We start from the raw sequence: 19790 nt of genomic DNA, 5'->3' as shown, positions 1-19790 counted from the left end.
AACTGACTAACACTGATTACAGATCGTATATTTGCTGGTATTCAACATTAACCTTGCCCAACATGGACAGATAAGTGAAGTCCATAGAGGACCGAGTTATAGCTAAACATTCAATTTAACTAACCACTGATGGGGCGACTATCCAACACGATGAGACCATTAAACCAAGGGAAACGTCACTCAATGATATGCAGGCAAGACTTGAGAGACATGAATCCACCTGTACAGCCTTGTGCAATGAAAACAAAGCCTTGAAATGTAAAAGATCATTTTGATACTTTTAAACCTGGTCCACATTTTTGCATAATCTGGTCTTTAAATGACTAGTATGTACAAAACGTTTTGAAATCTGATCAGTAGATGCTTCAGCCAGCAGCTGAACCGGCTGAGGTGCCTGCGACATACTCCTTTGGGGCGATTGTGCGACAGGCTCAGACTGTTTTACCAGGGTTCTAACAACATGATGGAAAGGATCCCTACGAGTGACTCCCTGTGACACCCTTTGTTTTTAACAGGTCAGGTCAAACTTCTCAGCAAGTTGTTAGAACGACACAAATCTGCCATCAAGTTATAAAAGTAGAGATGGGTTTAATAACCTTCATGAGCCAAACCCCAAAGCTCGAGTCGAGGGACAGAAGGTGGGAAAATGTGATTGTTCTTCATAGGGTAATGTATTGATGTTGTATGCAAGCCTTCTAAATTGTGACCTGATTCTGACTGAATGTGGAATGTGACCACCGAGAACTCATGGGTAGTAGTAGACACCTCCACCTTTTGTTTTACCAGAGTTCTGTGTCTTGGTCCGCTCTGTAGACCTGGAAGCCAGCTAGCTGCAGCGTGGAGTCCACACAGCCACATCTCCGTGAAGCACAGAACAGAAGATGAATAAAAGTCCCTGTTTTTCCCCACCAGTAGCTTAAGTTTGTCCAGTTTATTGCACAGCGAGCGCACGTTGGAGAGAAATATTCCAGGTAGCGGCTGCGGTGTCCTCTTCGGCATAGTCGCACCAGCGTACCGGACCTCCTCCCCCTCCTCCGGCGTCTCACCGCATGAACAGCGGAGAGTGAAGCCTTGACTGCAATGTCCAATAATTCCACTGATGGCACGAGAAAAGTCGTAATTAAATCTGCTGGTGTTGTTCCCCTGATTTTTATGAGCTCTCCTCTGGTGAAAGAACTCTGGGTATCACAGCAGAATGCAAAGTTAACAAATGTAAACAGGGCGCACCAAAATACCATGGCTGCCCTGAGCGGCCCCATTTCAGAGAAAGGCTTGTTCTAACATGATAGCCTTGTGAAGGCTACCATTTTAAGTGTTTTGAACTATAGTGATGTTGTCTACATGCATGCTGCCTCAAGTTAGACTAAAGTAGTGCTCTACATTTTATAACTAACTCCAATTCCTGTACTCACCATGTGAAGCTACCAGCAGACTTTCAGGAGCAGTACCACACACCAATCACACCACTCCCTCACTTCCATAAATACCCAGCTAACCCATCTCCTCTTCTTCGCTCCTGCATTCTGCAACATAAGGCACTACATCATTCGGGTTCGTTCCATCTAATCTTACTCACCAGTCGAGAATGGATTCCATGTCGCTGTCTCCCTCCGATGAAGAACACTTTGGATAAAAGCAGGATTTCCACGTCCACACGGATCAAATACCCGAAACCGAAAACGTCTCCACGATCTCTGGGCCCGAAACTCCGCTCCCAGCCACCAAGACAACCAGGAAGTGCGTGAGTACAGCAAGCACTCACTCAGTTTCCTCCACGGTCTGAATCCTGGTTCTTCTTTCCTCCATATCCAAAACCATTACCATTCACCCGAGTCTCTTAGCTCACCTCCCTCTGCAGGGAAAAGAGGAACTTCAAGGACAGTCCGTCATCCCTTCGCCCAGCCTTCCCCCAAGATGTCTGACTGGACCATCGCTTCACTCCACAAAATGCTGAAGCAGCAGAGAAGCCAGCATCATTCCCTAAGAAGAGATCCCAAAGGGAAAAGGAACACCAGAACCTCCCGTCAACACCAGCCCTCACAATCAGCTCCAGCAAGATTCACTAACACCAAATCCCCAGAGCCCTCTACCTCCTACCAGGGCTTCCAGCCAACGTTCCAGCCCAAGAACCTCGCCGCCTTCCTCTCACAGCAGACTTGCTGTCCATCTACATCCACACCATACGTGCCGTACACTGCACCCCTCACGTGTCCCACACCTTAGAAGCTATATTCACACTTGCCTTCTTCAGCTTCCTCAGATGCTCTGAATTCACAGCTAACACTCTCCACTACAACCCGTGCCGGCACGCTTGCATCGCAGACCTCTCCCACTACTCAAACGACACCACGGTGTTCCACTTAAAGTGAACTAAAACCAATCAATCGGGCCCGCTCACTACCATATTTTACTTCGAGACCCAATCACCTTTCAACCTGTGCAAGATCCTCGCTAGCTACCTACAGCTCAGGAATTCCCAGATCTCAACCAGGGCCGAACCCCTCTTCCTCTCCGTGTTCGGCGCCGTGGCAACTCATTTCTGGTTCCACCAGCATCTTCATCACGTTCTCTCTTCGGCTGGCATCTCTCCCGCTCATTTCTCCATCACTCCTTCAGGATCAGAGCTCCCGTAACAGCGTTCCCGACCACATGATATAGGCCATGGGCCGATGGTCCTCCCAAGCATGCCTACGTTACATTTGCTCAGATCTCATAGATCTTAAATCAGCCCAATCCCTTCTAAAATAACCGGAAGCTTTTGGGGGGTCTGTCGTGCCCGGGAGCTACAGCAGATCCTCCCTACGATAACTTCCCCACAACGCCTCAAACACAGTGACCAGCATTGCACGCTTGATTGTGTCCATCAATAAAGTGTATAAACATATCCATTGGTGGTGTGGTCCTTGCGAGTGAATGTACACTTCATGATTTGGTAGTCTGGCCGTCACTATGTCTACGTAGACAACTTCATTTGTATATCTTTGTGTACAAGGCCTTGCTGGGTAAACTGTTGGCATAGTTATGTAATCTCCTGAAGCAGTTTTTATCTGTGTTCCACCAGGTGGTTCTTACCAGATTCCAAGGGTTTCTACTAAGCTGGGAAAAAACCTTCTCTTACTTTGCTCCCTGGTCGTGGAATAACTTACAAAACTTACTGCATCTAAATGATCTAGTCACACTAAATGAATTTAAAGCCGTGTTAAAATTACATGTAACTGAGAAATGTAGCTGCCTCGTGTGACCTTTCTTTATATGTGATGTTTGTTTAAATTGTAACAGGAGTGCTGTCTTGGCCAGGTCTTCCTTGGAAATGAGATTTTAATCTCAAGGGACTTCCCGGGTAAAAAATAAAATAAACAGCAAAAAATATTAATAGAAAGAGATAGAAAGGTGGGTGTGATGTCAACCCCAAGATATTTAGATCCTTTCTTATCTATTTTAAATGGAAAATGAGCTGGGGAAATTGGTGAGGGGGAACATCCAACTCTTGTGAAGGTTAATTCTTAAGCTCAAAAATTCTCCAAACTTACTAAGAATATTACCAATAGAAGGAAATGAGGATGAGGGTACAAGAGGAGATCATCCACGTATAGGGAGAATTTATGAGTAAGTTAACGTCAATCTATCCTGAGGTCAGTGATGGTCTGAGGAAGCATATCCTTGGAGGGTCGCACAGACCTCCATGTGCTAGCCAATGGTACCCTGACTGCTGTTGGGTACCGGGATAAAACCCTCAGAGCCATTGTCAGACCTTACGCTGGTGCAGTGGGCCCTGGGTTCCTCTTGGTGCAGGACAATGCCTGTCCTCATGTAACCAGAGTGTGTAGGCAGTTAAGCTTGCTGGATCTGCCCTACCCAACTTTTATTTAATTTGACTGCATTCAGAAAATGTTGCTCTGGACTGAAGATTTCCTACCTGGCAGGTGTGGTTTGATATTAACTGCAATTCCTAAAGAAAGCTCACATCAGTCCAGAGAGACTCTTTTTTTTTAAGTTTTCTGAACCAAGACTACTCTGTGGGTATAGTGTTGTCAATTGCCAGGGTTTGGGGTCTCTGCCGACAACGGACAGTAAAAAACTAAAAGTATGAACATTTATTTACATTTATATTTAGTTTATAACTAAGTTCTAGTGACAACTTGAAAAAAATATGATGACTATAAATAGCAACAATTATGTCAGTTAAATCTTTCCTCAAGGTACAAGATGAAAGTATTCCTTTATTATCCTGCTTAATTGTACTGAGCATTCTGCTGTCTCCTCTGTAAAGAAGATACATATTCAAAGTCTGTCTGTCCTGGAAGACGACAAAGTCCTACTGGTTACTAATAAACTGCTAAAGGTAGTCAGTTCAGTAACATTTATATAGCCATGATATACAATCTCTCTCAAAGGTGAAAAGACTCAAATGAAGCAACATAATCGCAAAGAAAGTTTAGAACAAGTAAATTCACTTTATTATTATTTATTACTTAGTTCATGCCCAATAGACACACTTTTAAATGACTTCCAAAATTTCACCCAGAAATTCTTTCTCTGAAAATGCTGAGGATTTAAGATTTTAGATCTCGTGCCTTTGCTTCATTAAGAAGCTTAAAACACAACAACATGAATGAAACAAGAAAAACAAAAGTATGTCACCTTTCACTGCAAATAAAATAATGCATCAATTCATTCTTATCAGACAGATCAGAATCAACCCTTTTATTTTTATTTTGTAAAACTTGAATGATAAAGTTCCTACGTTTTGATACAATACGTTAGCTGAAATAATTATTACTTTTGACACTAGTGAGCCAAAGGCATAAATTTATTGTTTTCTTTTCTTAATCAAGGTGAACAAATCTATCTAACAGAACTAAAAAGCAGATGTTTGCATTTGATGCGGATTTTGGACATGTTGAGGCCGTACATTAAAGGGTTGAAGAGCGGTTGGCATGTAAGAAAATACAATGATAAAAGTATTCGCATCATGTTAGGTACACTGTTCATGTTAAACCTGCTCTGTAATACTTCAAAGGAAACCCCAAAACAAAAGTTGAGCAGAGAAGCAAGGTGAGGAGTGCAGGTATTGACAGCTTTTTGTCTGGTCTGTTTAGAACCAGAAAAACAAACTTTAAGAATCCTCATGTAAGTGTAAATAATTAATATTACAGGACCAAACACAGAGAGAAAAGTGCCAATGAGCCCATAAAGGTTAATCCCTCGGGTGTCAGAGCAGGCCAGTTTGACGATAGAGTAGTTGTCACAGTACACTTTGTTAATGGTGTTTCCACACAGCTGTAAAGAGGAACTTAAAGATGTAACGACAAGAACTCCAAGCAAGTTATACAACCATGCTGCAGCAATAAGTATGACAACCTTCCTAAATGTCATACGTATGTTATATTGTAGAGGGCAACAGATAGCAAGATATCTGTCATAAGACATGATGGCTAAGTTACTAAATTCTACACCTGCATAAGAATACACACAGTAAATCTGCAGGAAACAAAAGGGAACAGAAACAGTGTGAATGTCAGAGAGAATCTGAAGCAGAAGGAATGGAAACAACCCTGTACTACCATACAGCTCATTTACAAACAGGCTACACAGAAAAAGGTACATAGGTTCATGTAAGCTTCTGTTCATACAGATAACCACAATGAGCAGAAGATTTAAACTGAGAATAAAAATATATAATGATGTAAGAATCATGAAAAACAAATATTTTAAAGGACCGCTGTCAAAGTAGGCACCAAGTATGAAATATGAACCCTGAGTAGAATTCATCATGATCCTCTTTTGGTTTAAAGCATTAAGCATAACACTGTTCACCGGAAGAACTGACTGCAATAATTATGTTACATTCAGTCATAAATTTACAGAGGTAAACTAATCTAAACTTTACACTAGTCAGAGTTGGAAGATAACACATCGAGAAAATATGAACAATTTACAGTTTACTTACACCAAGTTATCCTCTATTTCAGCTCAATATAACATTAAAAACTACAACACACAGTTAATGACATGAATCAAACCCTGGCCTCCTCTGAACTGAACTGTAACTCTGCTTCTTTTAAACCTTTCATCAGTGGGCGTCCACAGCAGCAAACTGATGTCATTACCAAAGGAACCACTGTTACTAATATCCTAACTGACTAACACTGATTACAGATCGTATATTTGCTGGTATTTAAAATTTCTTCAGTAAAAAGAGAAATAAAGAGATTGAAAGAAAAAGAACACGATTCATAGTGGAGGAACATGTCACCACTTTTTGTGGATGTTATTTAATTATCAAATAATTAGACCAAATATTTTTTTACTCAGAAAGTGATGTATAACCTTTACTTATTCTCATCACGACAAAGTTCCCCTTTCCAGCTGTGTGGAAACATTAAAAAAGTTTTCTGGGGAAACTACTTCATTATCAAACTGGCCTGCTCTGAAACCACAGTGTGTTTTGCTCTGTTTGGTCTTGTACTCAGTCCCTCCCAAATCGATCATCTTGTTGATAGTGCTGCAGGCTCGCTGCGAATGACACTTGACTCTGTAGCCCCTCTAAAAAGGAAAATACTAAAACAAAGACGGTTAGCTCCATGGTATAATACTGAAACTCGCAAATTAAAGCAAATATCGCTGAAACTTGAGAGGAATTGGCGTTCCACCAGACTGGAAAATTCTCGTTTAATTTGGCAAGATAGTCTTAAAACTTATAGGAAGGCACTCCGTAATGCCAGAGCAGCGTACTACTCGTCATTAATAGAGGAAAATAGGAACAACCCCAGGTTTCTTTTCAGCACTGTAGCCAGGCTGACAGAGAGTCACAGCTCTATTGAGCCAAGTATTCCCATATCTCTCAGTAGTTACGACTTCATGAGCTTCTTTAATGATAAAATTCTAGCTATTAGAGACAAAATTCACCAAGACCTGCCCTCAACTGGCACCGATTTATCTCTAAACTCAGGAACCTTAGAAACAGCTGTAGAACCAGATACATGTTTAGATTGCTTTGCTTCACTCAATCTTTACCAACTAACTTCAAAAATTTCTTCATCTAAACCATCAACCTGCCTCTTAGACCCCATCCCGACTAGGCTGCTTAAAGATGTTTTACCCTTAGTCAGCACTTCTATACTAGATATGATCAATCTATCTTTATCAACAGGCTATGTACCACAGTAGCTGTAATTAAACCTCTTCTGAAAAAGCCCAAACTTGATCCGGATGTTTTAGCCAACTATAGACCTATATCTAACCTTCCATTTCTCTCTAAGGTTCTGGAGAAAGCAGTTGCTAAACAGCTGTGTGACTTTCTACAGAGCAATAGTTTATTTGAGGATTTTCAGTCAGGATTTAGAGTTCATCACAGCACAGAGACAGCATTGGTGAAAATTACAAACGACCTCCTCATTGCATTAGACAAAGGACTTGTCTCTGTACCGGTTTTATTAGATCTTAGTACCGCATTTGATACCATTGACCATCAGATCCTATTGCAGAGACTGGAACATTGGCATTAAAGGAACAGCTCTAAGCTGGTTTAAGTCCTATTTATCAGATCGATTTCAGTTTGTACATGTTAACGATGAGTCCTCCATGCATGCCAAAGTTAGTCATGGAGTTCCTCAAGGATCTGGCCTCGGACCAATCCTCTTCACTTTATATATGCTTCCTTTAGGCAATATTATCAGGAAATATTCCATAAACTTTTATTGTTATGCAGATGATACTCTGTTATATCTATCGATCAAACCAGATGAAACTCGTCAGTTAGCTAAACTTCAAATGTGCCTTCAGGATGTTAAAACCTGGATGATCTGTAATTTTCTGATGTTATATTGAGATAAAACTGAAGTTATTGTTCTGGGGCCTAAGCACCTCCGTGACGCATTATCTAAAGATATAGTTTCCCTTGGCGGCATCGCCCTGGCCTCCAGCACCACTGTGAAGAATCTTGGAGTTATCTTTGATCAGGACATGTAGTTTAAGTCTCAAATTAAGCAAATTTCAAGGACCGCCTTTTTTCACCTACGTAATATTGCGAAAATCAGGAACATCCTGTCTAAAAATGATGCAGAAAAACTAGTCCATGCATTTGTTACTTCTAGGCTGGATTACTGCAATTCCTTATTATCAAGCTGCTCGAAAAAGTCCATTAAGACTCTTCAGCTGATCCAGAATGCTGCAGCATGTGTTCTGACAGGAACCAGGAAAAGAGATCACATTTCTCCTGTTTTAGCTTCTTTGCATTGGCTTCCAGTAAAATCCAGAATAGAATTTAAAATCATTCTTCTTACCTACAAAGCTCTTAATGGTCAGGCACCATCTTATCTTAAAGAGCTCAAAGTACCTTACTACCCCACCAGAGCACTGCGCTCCCAGAATGCAGGGTTACTTGTGGTTCCTAGAGTCTCCAAAAGTAGACTAGGAGCCAGAGCGCTCAGTTATCAAGCTCCTCTCCTGTGGAACCAGGTTCCAGTTTGGGTTCAGGTGGCAGACACCATCTCCACATTTAAGAGTAGGCTTAAGACTTTCCTCTTTGATAAAGCTTATAGTTAGGGCTGGCTCAGGTGAGTCCTGAACCATCCCTTAGTTATGCTGCTATAGGCCTAGACTGCCGGGAGATTTCCCATGATGCACTGAGCTCCTCTCTCCTCTACTTTCTCTCCCTCTGTATGCAACCTCATCCCATTATTGCATGTTACTAACACAACTTCTCCCCTTTCCGGTAGTCTTGTGCTTTCTCGTCCCTCTCCTCTCTCCTCCTATCACTTCCTGCAGGTTTTCTGGCTCTGGAGCTGTGGAGTCTGGATCTGTGGCTGCGGGTCACCTGCTGCCCCCGTGTTCCTGCTCGACACCCTCTGCTCCAGAGGTGTGCGACCTCTTACATATATAGCAATTGTAAGTTGCTTTGGATAAAAGCGTCAGCTAAATGAATAAATAGCATCATAGAGTACGGTCTAGACCTGCTCTTTTATGAAAAGTGTTGTGAGATAACTGTTGTTGTGATTTGGTACTATATAAATAAAATTGAATTGAACTTTTAAATCTTTACACTTAAATGACAACTCTTTAACTTTGTTTTTCTGGTTCTAAACCAGACAAAAAGCTGTCAGTACCTGCACTCCTCACCTTGCTTCTCTGATGAACTTTTCTTTTTGAGGAATGCTTTTGAGTATTACAAAGCAGATATAAAAAGTGCAGTCAGTGTGCTGCAAATTGTTTTATCATTAAAATTGCTGACATGCCAGCCACTCTTTAACTCTGCAATGTATGAACTGAACATGTCCAAAGTCTGAATCATCTGTAAAAGTCTGTTTAAATTCTGTCGTAATGTGTGTCAGGTTGACTGAGTGAATTCTGAAAAAAACATCGATGCCTCTGACTGTCAACCCAATGATGTAAACGCAACAAAGTAGTTTTGTTGACTGAACCACAAAGTATCACAAAGTTTACCACTGCTTTAATTTTTAAAACCTAACCGGACGTTGCATGTTTATTGTTGCTAACTTGACCCCCGAGCCCTACATGTCAAAAAACATCGCTAAGGGGTATCCAGGGCGTTAAAAAACAATGCCCAATGACCAAGCGCATGTGCAGTGCTCCATGGTTAAAACAATAAATATGCTACGTCCGGTTAGACTTACAAAATAAAACATGTGCTAAACAATGTTAAACACTTGTTGTTTGGTTAGGTTTAGGCACAAACTTCCTGGTTAGCTTTAGGAAAATATCATGGTTTGGGTTAAAATAAGTGGGTTAGTTATGGAAGTTCCATCCATCCCTCAAGAGTTAAGTGATGTAATTTAAGTAAACTATTTGTTTTAAATAGTTGACTTATAATTGACCTACGTCACCTGACAAATAATGCTTTAGTGTTGAAAAAAGTGGGGCGGCTGTGGCACAGGAGGTTGTGCGGGTTGCCCAATAACCGGAGGGTTGAAGGTTGGCGGCTCCTTGAAGTACTGAACCCCGAATTGCCCTTGGTGGCTGTTGTGCCAGAATGTATGTGAATGTTAGTTTCTGTTTGAGCACTTAGGCTCAGTGTATAAATGTGAGTGAATGGTGAATGCAGATGTAGTGAAAAGGCGCTATACAAATATGGAGCTTTACATTACAAAAATCACGCTAAATAGGTCCCCAGAGTTAAAAAGTTACGCCGGGTTCAACGGGTTGAATTAAATATTCGCAGCCCTGCTGTGGTGATGGGAAGCCCAGGCTGCTTGGATTGCGGCCTTCAGCTCGTCTGTTTTGTTGGTCTGGACAACAGCCCATAGATTCTCTATGAGGTTCAGGTCATGTGAGTTGGCTGACCAACCGAGTACAGTAACACCATGGTCAGCAAACCAGTTCCTAGTGGTTTTGGCCCTGTGGGCAGGTGCCACGTCCTGCTGGAAAATGAAATCAGCGTCTCCGGACTTTAAGCAACTTGGATTCTGGTCCTCTACACTCGTCCTACTCTGGAACCTTGATTTCCATATGAAATGTAAATATTAGTGATCTGAAAAAAGGACTTTGGAGCACTGAGCAACGGTCCAGTTCTGTTTCTCCTTAGCCCAATAGGAGCTTCTCACGCTGGAGTGACTTAACACTAGGAATGTAGTTCAATTCCCGGAGCCTTCTGTGCCTGGTGGCTCTTGGTGCACTGACTGCGGCCTCAGTCCACTCCTTGTGAAGCTCCCCCAAGTACTTGAACGGGCTTTGTTTAACAATCCTCTCAAGGCTGCGGTTATCCCTTTTGCTTGTGCACCTTTTCCTGCCACACTTTAACCTTCCAGTCAACTTTCCATGAATATGCTTTGATTACAGCACACTGTAAACAGCCAGCACTTTCAGCAGGGACCTTCTGTGGCTTAACCTCCTTGTGGAGGGGGTCAATGAGTGTCTTCTGGACAACTGTCAAGTCAGAAGTCTTCTCCATGATAGTGGTTGTGTGAACTACCAGACTGACAGATTAAAGGCTCTTCTCAGGTCGACATTTCTGTTTAATACATTCATTATTCTAATATTCTAATTATTTGAGATGTTAATTTTTGATTTCCATGAGCTGGTTTTACTGTAAAGTGTCTTTGAGTGTCCCGAAAGCACCATAGAAATAAAATGTATTGTTATTGTTCCTTATAGTCAGGTTCTCAAAGTCCTAATCAAACAACAAGTGATGCTCAAGAATAAAAATTTTGGCAAACTAAGTTTATTCTCAGTTGAAGTTCATGGAAACCCTGCAGAGGCTGTTACATCACCATACCAAGTCCCTCAGGTCAAAGGTCATTTCAGCCTGTCAACATGTTTGTCCCTGAGGCCTCTTCACATTAGCCACAGTTTCCACTAATTCCCTCTGAAGCAAATTACAGTCAGAGCTGTCAACCAGTGAGACCAATCAGCCTGAGCAGACCTCAGCGCTGGTTCCACTGGTGCACAGAGGGCTGAGGACGATAATGACCTCCCCTCAGACTCTGTGACAACACACATCAGGATGGACAGATACGCAAGTTTGTTCAGTGTTTGTCTAAAGTTTGGATACAGTCTACATTTCCTGCTTTGAGTGAATGGCGACTGAATCTTTTCTTTAGTTTTAAGTTCTCTAATAGAACAGATTCTGGAGCGTCACTGTAAATATCTCAGTCCACACCGACTCTCAGACAACAGTCAGTACACAACACTTAGTGTTAAGTATGAAACCCCATAAACAGTCAAACAGATCACACCTCGTTTCCACATATTGTCAGTCTGAGGGCTTTAATCTACAATTGTTACATTCTGTTTTTGTCCGTCATGACTAAACGTCCAAAACTCCACTTGTTTTTAGTTTTCTTCAGTATCAAAGTGATCCTGTGGTAGTTGTCTGTAAATCCATGGGTACACTGCAAAATATATACAATAGCACAGTTAACAACAGTAGAATATTTTAGGTTTAGGGCTCAGATTAAATCTGTTCTGTAAGACTTCAAAGCAAACCCCGAAAGAAAAGTTTAGCAGAGGAGCTAGATGAAGAAGAAGAAAAAAAACTTTAAGAATCTTCATGTAAGTGAAAAGAAATTAAAATTACAAGAGACAAGTAACAAGAGGTCCATACATGTTATTCAATCTGGTGTCAGAGCAGGCCAGTAGTTGTATCGTTGTTAATGATGATGTTAAAGTTTGAACAATGAAACTTGAGCAGAATTATCAAGCATCAATTACGATGATCCCCTTTTGGTTTATCGAGCCATCATAACACCGTTCACAGGAAGAACGAACTGCAATGATTCTGTGATTTGGAATATTTTATTGCATCTTACAGATAGAGGAAAGCTAAGATTTTGTAGGAGGAATGGATTACGGTCCAGATGTAGGGATGAAGGATGAAAGGGGTAACGAATGAGGGTCAAAGCATGGGGATGAGGGTCGAGGGTTGTAGTGATGGGGATTAAGGGTGAGGGATGAAGGAATGAGGGTTGAGGGATTGAGGTTTGTTGCTTGTGGTACCTTCGGCCGAATCGTCTGTTGTTTTACTATCTCCAGCTCTTGTGGTTCACTCATGTTCTCTTTCCCTGTGTCCGAGGATTCCTTTGCTTCTTCATGGCTCTCTACCAACCACCACAGCCAACTCTAGCCGGACCACGCCAACTCAAGCCAGCCTGCCACCTGCTCTTAACTTCAACTTTTACCTCGCCTATTAATAATAATAATAATGCATTTTATTTAATGGCGCCTTTCATAACACCCGAGGTCACCTCACAAACAATATACACTGAGATCACTGCATAAAACAATACACACAACAAACAAGCCACATACAGGTAAAATGCATTAAAAACTCAGTATAACATGTTACAAAAAAGCTTGTATAAAAAGATGTGTCTTAAGACGCGTTTTAAAAGTCAACAAGCAGTCGCTATTGCGAACATCAAGGGGAAGTGAGTTCCATAGGCGGGGGGCAGCATAAGTAAAAGATCTGGCACCCATGGTATTTAGTCGAATCTGACGTACCACAAGAGAAATTGAAGATGAAGATCTGAGAGCACGTGAAGGGGTGTAAACATGGAGAAGTTGTGTAAAGTAATGGGGTGCAAGATTATGAAGTGCCTTATAAGTAAGTAGCAGGATCTTAAATTCAACTCTATACTTTACTAGAAGCCAGTGGAATTGCTGAAGAACTGGAGAAATGTGCTCAGTCTAAGGAGTTCTAGAAAGAACAAGAGCTGCAGAATTCTGAACTAACTGAAGCTTATGTAGCAAAAAGGAACACCTCTGAAAAGAGCATTACAGTAGTCTATACGTGAAGTGACCAGTGCATGAATAAGAACTGCAGTATTAATATTTGAAAGAAAGGGGCTGAGACGGTTAATATTACGCAATTGGAAGTATGCGATGTGCGTGATATTATTAATTTGAGCTTCAAAGGATAGTGTGCTATCCATGATGACACCCAAACTTTTTATCTGTGAAGAACAATAGATTACAGTATTGTCAATGTCCAAAGAAAGACAATTAGATCTAGACAAGACAGATCGAGTGCCAATAAGCAAAGCCTCAGTTTTGTTGCCATTTACCTTCAAGAAGTTAGCAGAAAGCCAATCTTTAATTTCAGCTAAACAGCTGGACAAAGATGGTGGTGGGAAAGAACCAGTGGGTTTGGCAGACAAGTAGAGTTGGGTGTCATCCGCATAACAGTGGAAATGAATCCCATATTTCCTCAAAATATAACCAAGAGGGAGCATGTAATTAATGAAAAGAAGCGGGCCCAAGACAGAACCCTGGGGAAATCCAGTAGTGACTATAGATGTTCTTGATCGAAAACCTTTTAATTGAATACGCTGACTGCGTCCAGATAGATACGACCTAAACCAAGACAGAGCAGTGCCAGTAATACCAATAGAAGCTAATCTGTCAAGAAGTATCTTATGCGAGACCGTATCAAAAGCAGCGCTCAAGTCTAGAAGGACAAGAATGGATAAAAGCCCAGAGTCAGCTGCCAACAGTAGATCATTGGTTATTCTGACAAGAGCAGTCTCAGTGCTATAGTGAGGACGAAAGCCAGATTGAAATTGTTCATACAAATTATTATTAGAAAGATGTTCATGAATTTGAACTGCAATACACTTTTCCACTACCTTAGAGATAAATGGTAAATTTGAAAATGGACGAAAATTATCAAAATTAAATGGATCTCCCCCTGGTTTCTTAAGAATGGGAGTAATAATAGCAGATTTAAGAGATGAAGATACAGAACCAGAAACAAGTGAAGCATGAACAATTTTAGTAATCATTGGCGACATGGCTGGTAAACAGGCTTTCACTAAAGGAGTAGGTAGAGGGTCTAACTGACAAGTCGAAGATTTAGATTTACCTATCAGACCCACTATCTCTGAAGTAGTTGGTAGTGTAAAGTTAGAGAAAACAGAGTGGGGAGGTATGTAAGTGATTGATTGACAGGAGTCATTGTGAAGAGTACCAGTAAGTAGGCCTTATTTCTGATGTACCTTTTCAACCTTAGATGCAAAAAAAGTCAAAAAACTATCACATAAGTCAGTGGAATACATATCAGATGGCAGAGAATCAGGTGGTTGCAGAATATTGTTTACCACCAGAAAAAAAGGGACCTGGAGTTCCAATTACCAATTATGTTGGAGTAGTAATCAGATTTAGCCTTGGACAGTGCATTTTTATAATTTCGAATATGTTCAGCATACATTTCTTTATGAACAGTAAGGCCAGACCTGACATATAACCGCTCTATCCAACGGCTTTTAGTTTTAAGTTCACGTAGTTCAGGTGTACAAATGAAACAGTTCGAGTTTTCACAGGTGCAAATTCATCTAAAATCATGTTCAGTCCATCATTGTAGTATGTAACTAGTTCATCAACAGCAGATAAATTCATTTTACTGGAGAAGATGGCAAGTTCATCAGCAAGAGTAGGCACATCAATGTTCTTAATATTCCGAAATGTGATCGAACGATACGGGTTTACCTTAAATGCCACAAAAGGACACCAGCAGGTGATCTGATATGGACAGATCAGAAACAGTACAATTATAAGGTGTTATACCAGAACAGTAAACAAGATCAAGAGTATGCCCCTTAGTATGAGTGTGCAATGTGTTAAATTGTTGCATACCAAAGCAATCCAAACATGATAAAAATTCACATGTAAATGCATTACTGACATTGTCTATATGAATGTTAAAATCACCCAGAATGATTACATTTGGAGACATGGAAGATAGATAAGTCAAAAGTTCAGATAGTTCAGTTAAGAAGGCATTATTGCTCTTGGGAGGACGTAAATAGTTGTGAGGATGGTAGGAATTGCACCATTGATTTTTAAGGCAGTTGTTTCAAAAGAAGAATATGTAGACAAAGTTAACTGAGATACTTTCAATTTCTCTTTATAAAGTATTGCTAGCAAGTATTGCTTACAAACTTAACTATATCCTGGGGGAACAGACTGGTTTAGATGAAAAAAGTTGTCTGGTTTCTGCCATGTCTCAGTTAGACAGAGAAAGTCAAACTTACGGTCAGACAGTAGACCAAAGGTCCTTTATTAGAGAGAGATCGTATATTAAATAATCCAAAGGAAAAACTGTTTTTACCATAATCGTTGCCAACCGATCTGGCCAGGTTGGTTAATACACTGATCGACAGTCCATGAGAGCCTCTTCGGTGAGCGTGGTTTAGATGACCAAAAGGACCGTATTTGACATGAGCCATCAATGTTGTAACTCCGCCGAGACCCGCGATGTATATATTTCCGACGAGGTATGTACACAATATCCGTGGGAAGATATGGAGCTGACGGAAGATTAAAAGGACGCAAACGGAGCTTGTCTACTATGTCCGCTCCTGGCTCTGTCAAACACAAAATGTAACAGAACAATCTGGCCAACATGGACCCAGCAGACACGTCCAAGCTTCGGCATGTTTTATCCAACCAAGGGGTTCGGGTTTGACAAAACAAGAGGACTCTGCATGAGGGAATGGACACTTAACGCAATCTTTCTATCAGTATTAATCAACTCAACGGACAACTTCCCCATAGAACCACTGACCTGTCTGTTTATTCACCCGGAGCAGTGGCTGTGACTTTGGTTTCAGCAACAACCTCTCTCTTCGCCTTTATTCCTTACACCTGAACATTATTCCAGTAATCTGGATTCTTGTGGTCAGTTCACATTTCAGTTTACACATGTCTAGAAGTCCCGTGTAGCTTACATGATTGGGTTAATGACCAGTACGGCTGCTCAGTGGGCTACTGCGTTACGGGCTAGTCATTCTCTATTATGGGAGACTGTTGAGGTTTTAGATCATCCAGTCCAGGGGATAAGGTAGCTATTCTCTCTACATCGGCACTTTCAGACTGCCTTATTTTATAATATGCCGTCTCGCTGCGCTGTGTGAAAGGTACGGAGCTGGAAAGGTGGGTCAGATTTGATCCACTTCTGAGTCAGGAAAGTTGATAGTAACAGAGCCGGAACGAGGTCTCTGTGGAAAGCCGCCGCCGGCATGCCGGAACCAGTCACATATAGACGCGTGGTCAAGACCCATCGGCGTCAGTTTGTAACGCACTGGGGATCCCTATAGCGTCATAGTTCAACGCAGGGGGGGGAGCCCTGTAGCGTCGTTTTTTGACGGTAAAGGCAGGTATATGATATTTAACAGAAAAGACTGAGTAAGGAGGTGGATGGAGGACCAGAACCCGGACTTTGAATCAGGAGACTGGGGTTCGTGTCCTGTGTGAAACAAAAAGTCAACGTTAAATATGTGTATTGAAGTGGAGCGAGTCATGTAAATTGCATAAGTTACGCAAGTAAGTTAAGTTACATTTTAACTGACGTATGTAGTTATTTTAACCCAAACCATGATGATTTTTCCGAACCTTAACCAAGTCGTTTTTGGGCCTAAACATAACCAAATTACGTTTCACAACTTTAATAACGTGCTGTGTCAAAATGGCGATGTTTTGAAACGCTAGTGTTTTATTTTGAAAGTCTAACCGGACATTGCATATTTGTTGTTGCTAAGTGTTGCGAACTTGACTGCGAAGCCCTTAACATCTAAAAATGACTAAAAGGTTACCCAGGGCGTTAACAAGCGACGCCAAAGGGTCTTGACCAAGCGTCAATATGTGACGAGTCGGAAGTTAAAACGTGTTGGTTTCAACGCTGTTGTGTTACAAGTCACGGTCTTTTTTTGTTCATCATCTAACCCGGAAAGCTGAATCACTATGTGAAAGCTCACACGATTGCGGGATTATGCCGCAATCTTTAGTTCAGTATGAATGAGCAATTGCGGCATATTGGCGGATATTCTTTCCACGTTTATGACGGGATCTCTGTGTGAAAGCAGCTTACTGTATGTCTCCGTCTCCCCAGACCTGCCATCCTTAAGCTCTCCACCAGATGTACCTCAGACTGTCCCTCCTTTCACCTGACTCTCCTGCAGTGACCCTGCCTGCTCCACCCACTCTTCACCTGCAGCTCTTTCCCTCATCTCATCACCCGCTCACCTTATATCCCAGTTCATTTCATTTGTTCCTTGCCAGTTTGTTATGTTGCTCAGTGCTCATGTCTTGGTTTCCTGTTTCTACCTACATTGCCTGAATTTGATCTTTGCCCGTGTATTCAACTTTGGATTCCTGTCTACTCCTTAATGCACTGCAGTTATATTTGGGCGTATTCTGAACAGTAATGGGAGAACCATACTGAATTCTGCTTGTAAGAATTTAAATGTATGAAGAATATTTGCGAACTTGGTGAAGTGTTGTATATTTTCATGTCTTCACATGAAAGGGTGTATATTTTACACACAGAATATACAAGCTGTTAACTACTTACTTAATAATGATGTACAGACCGTTATAACAGTAGTCAAGACCATGTTTTAATTGCACTGCATTGTTAGACACAAATCAGTCTGCTGCTTAACATTGTGTGTGTGTGTGTGTGTGTGTGTGACCAACAACTAATCTTATTGTTTTTAAAATTCAACAACGATCGAACAAACAAATCAGTAACAGTCAGTGTGTCATCTGATAATCAGGTCAGACTGCTGCTGTGCAGTAGGTGTCTGAGCTCAGGTGGGAGGCAGTCACAGTGTGACTCCAGCAGGTGAGCACATCAATGGTTGAACGCATCCGTTCTCACAACCTGTGTTATAGTGACATTAACTAATGTAATAGTAACTTTGATACACAGAGGTGTGTTTATATTATTGATGCTTTCTTTTACAATGATGCATTTAAACTTATTAAACTTTCACAAAGTTGTGAGAAAATGTATGACTGCAAGATGTTTATCTAATGAACTCTGTTAATAATTGTTTAAGAACCAGGATCATGATAAACTCCACACAGTTTTCATATTTTACACTTGTTGCTTACTTCGACACTGGGGCTTTTAAATATTTGTATTTCATGATTGTCATGTCTTTATATATGTTAATTGTTTGTGTGAATCTTCTGCTCATTGTGGTTATCTGTATGAACAGAAGCTTACATGAACCTATGTACCTTTTTCTGTGCAGCCTGTTTGTAAATGAGCTGTATGGTAGTACAGGGTTGTTTCCATTCCTTCTGCTTCAGATTCTCTCTGACATTCACACTGTTTCTGCTCCCTTTTGTTTCCTGCAGATTTTCTGTGGGTATCTTATGGATGTGTAGAATTTCTGAACTTAGCCATCATGTCTTATGACCGATATCTTGCTATCTGTTATCCTCTACAATACAACACACGCATGACGTCTAAAAAGATTGCTCTGCTTATTGCTGTAACGTGGTTATTCCCTTTTCTTGCAATTGCTGTATTGATAGCACTGAGTGCACCTTTAAAGCTCTGCGGGAACATCATTAACAAAGTTTACTGTGGAAACTACTCTATTGTTAAACTGGCCTGCTCTGACACCACAGTCAATAACATTTATGGACTGATTTCCACCGTCATCTCCGTCATCGTTCCTCTCATTTTAATCCTTTTCTCTTACATGAAGATCCTCAAAGTTTGTTTTTCTGGTTCTAAGCAGACCAGACAAAAAGCTGTCAGTACCTGCACTCCTCACCTTGTGTCTCTGCTCAACTTTTCTTTTGGTAGCTGTTTTCAAATATTACAGAGCAGGTTTGATATGAGCACTGTACCCAGTGTGTCAGACATTTTTTTATCATTATACTTTATAACATGCCAGCCTCTCTTTACCCCCATACTATACGGGCTGAAAATGTCCAAAATCCGCTACATCTGCAAGCGTCTGCTGTGTGGTGAAGTATAGCTCATGCAACAGTTCAGTTTTACATCCATGAAAAATGAAGACGCCTCCCCTGACTTCACCAGGGTCAAGACTAATGAAAAGGTGATCTTTTAGTTTTTTATTCTGCTTTTTGTTTCGGGCTTTTAAACTTGATCTGAGAAGATTGCACGTGGCAAAACCCTTAGCTAACTGGGTCCAGACAAGCATCATGATTGGCAAACAGATAATAATGAGAAAGTGGAAAGATGCTGCTGGCCCATTATTTCAGGAATGGGTCTCAGAACTGGGTACGGTGGCGGCATTTGAGAAAATATAATACAGTCGGATGAGTAGAGAAGTACAATGACCAGTGGAAAGCCTTCGCAATTCCACTCATTACACGCAACTTAATGGACTAATTCCCAGACTCTTTAGTTTCGTCTTTCCTACCTTACTGTTAAGTAGTTTTTTCATCTGTCTGTCAACAACCTCTGTCTCAACAAATTATCTGTACTTGCAACGTATGTGTGTGCATATGTGATTGTACACACAGGTGTCTGTGTGTATGTATATATATTCATTTTAAATCTATTTTTCTTTTAA

General features: G+C 41.1%; 2 protein-coding genes across 2 annotated transcripts; one reads left to right on the top strand and one right to left on the bottom strand.

Moving 5' to 3' along the window:
* Positions 1-4845: 4845 nt before the first annotated feature.
* Positions 4846-5775, bottom strand: LOC119882509 (olfactory receptor 10A6-like). The gene has a single exon (XM_038692547.1). The coding sequence runs from the start codon at positions 5773-5775 to the stop codon at positions 4846-4848; it is 930 nt and encodes a 309-aa protein (XP_038548475.1).
* A 12528-nt stretch (positions 5776-18303) lies between these two features.
* On the top strand, positions 18304-19229 carry LOC119882233 (olfactory receptor 11A1-like). The gene is given in 2 exon segments (XM_038692222.1): positions 18304-18610; positions 18613-19229. Coding segments are annotated over 2 exon segments (924 nt in total).
* The last annotated feature ends 561 nt before the right edge of the window (positions 19230-19790 follow it).

Source organism: Micropterus salmoides, unplaced genomic scaffold (assembly GCF_014851395.1).
Source record: "Micropterus salmoides isolate LMB-PRFRI ecotype aquatic unplaced genomic scaffold, ASM1485139v1 Ms_hic_scaffold_3, whole genome shotgun sequence".
In the NCBI taxonomy this organism is placed as follows: domain Eukaryota; kingdom Metazoa; phylum Chordata; class Actinopteri; order Centrarchiformes; family Centrarchidae; genus Micropterus; species Micropterus salmoides.
This window is presented reverse-complemented; position numbering and strand designations above follow the sequence as displayed.

What these genes read in the sequence shown, in the direction of transcription:
- LOC119882509 (XM_038692547.1), bottom strand. Translation starts at nt 5,775, where the DNA reads ATGATGAATTCTACTCAGGGTTCATATTTCATACTTGGTGCCTACTTT.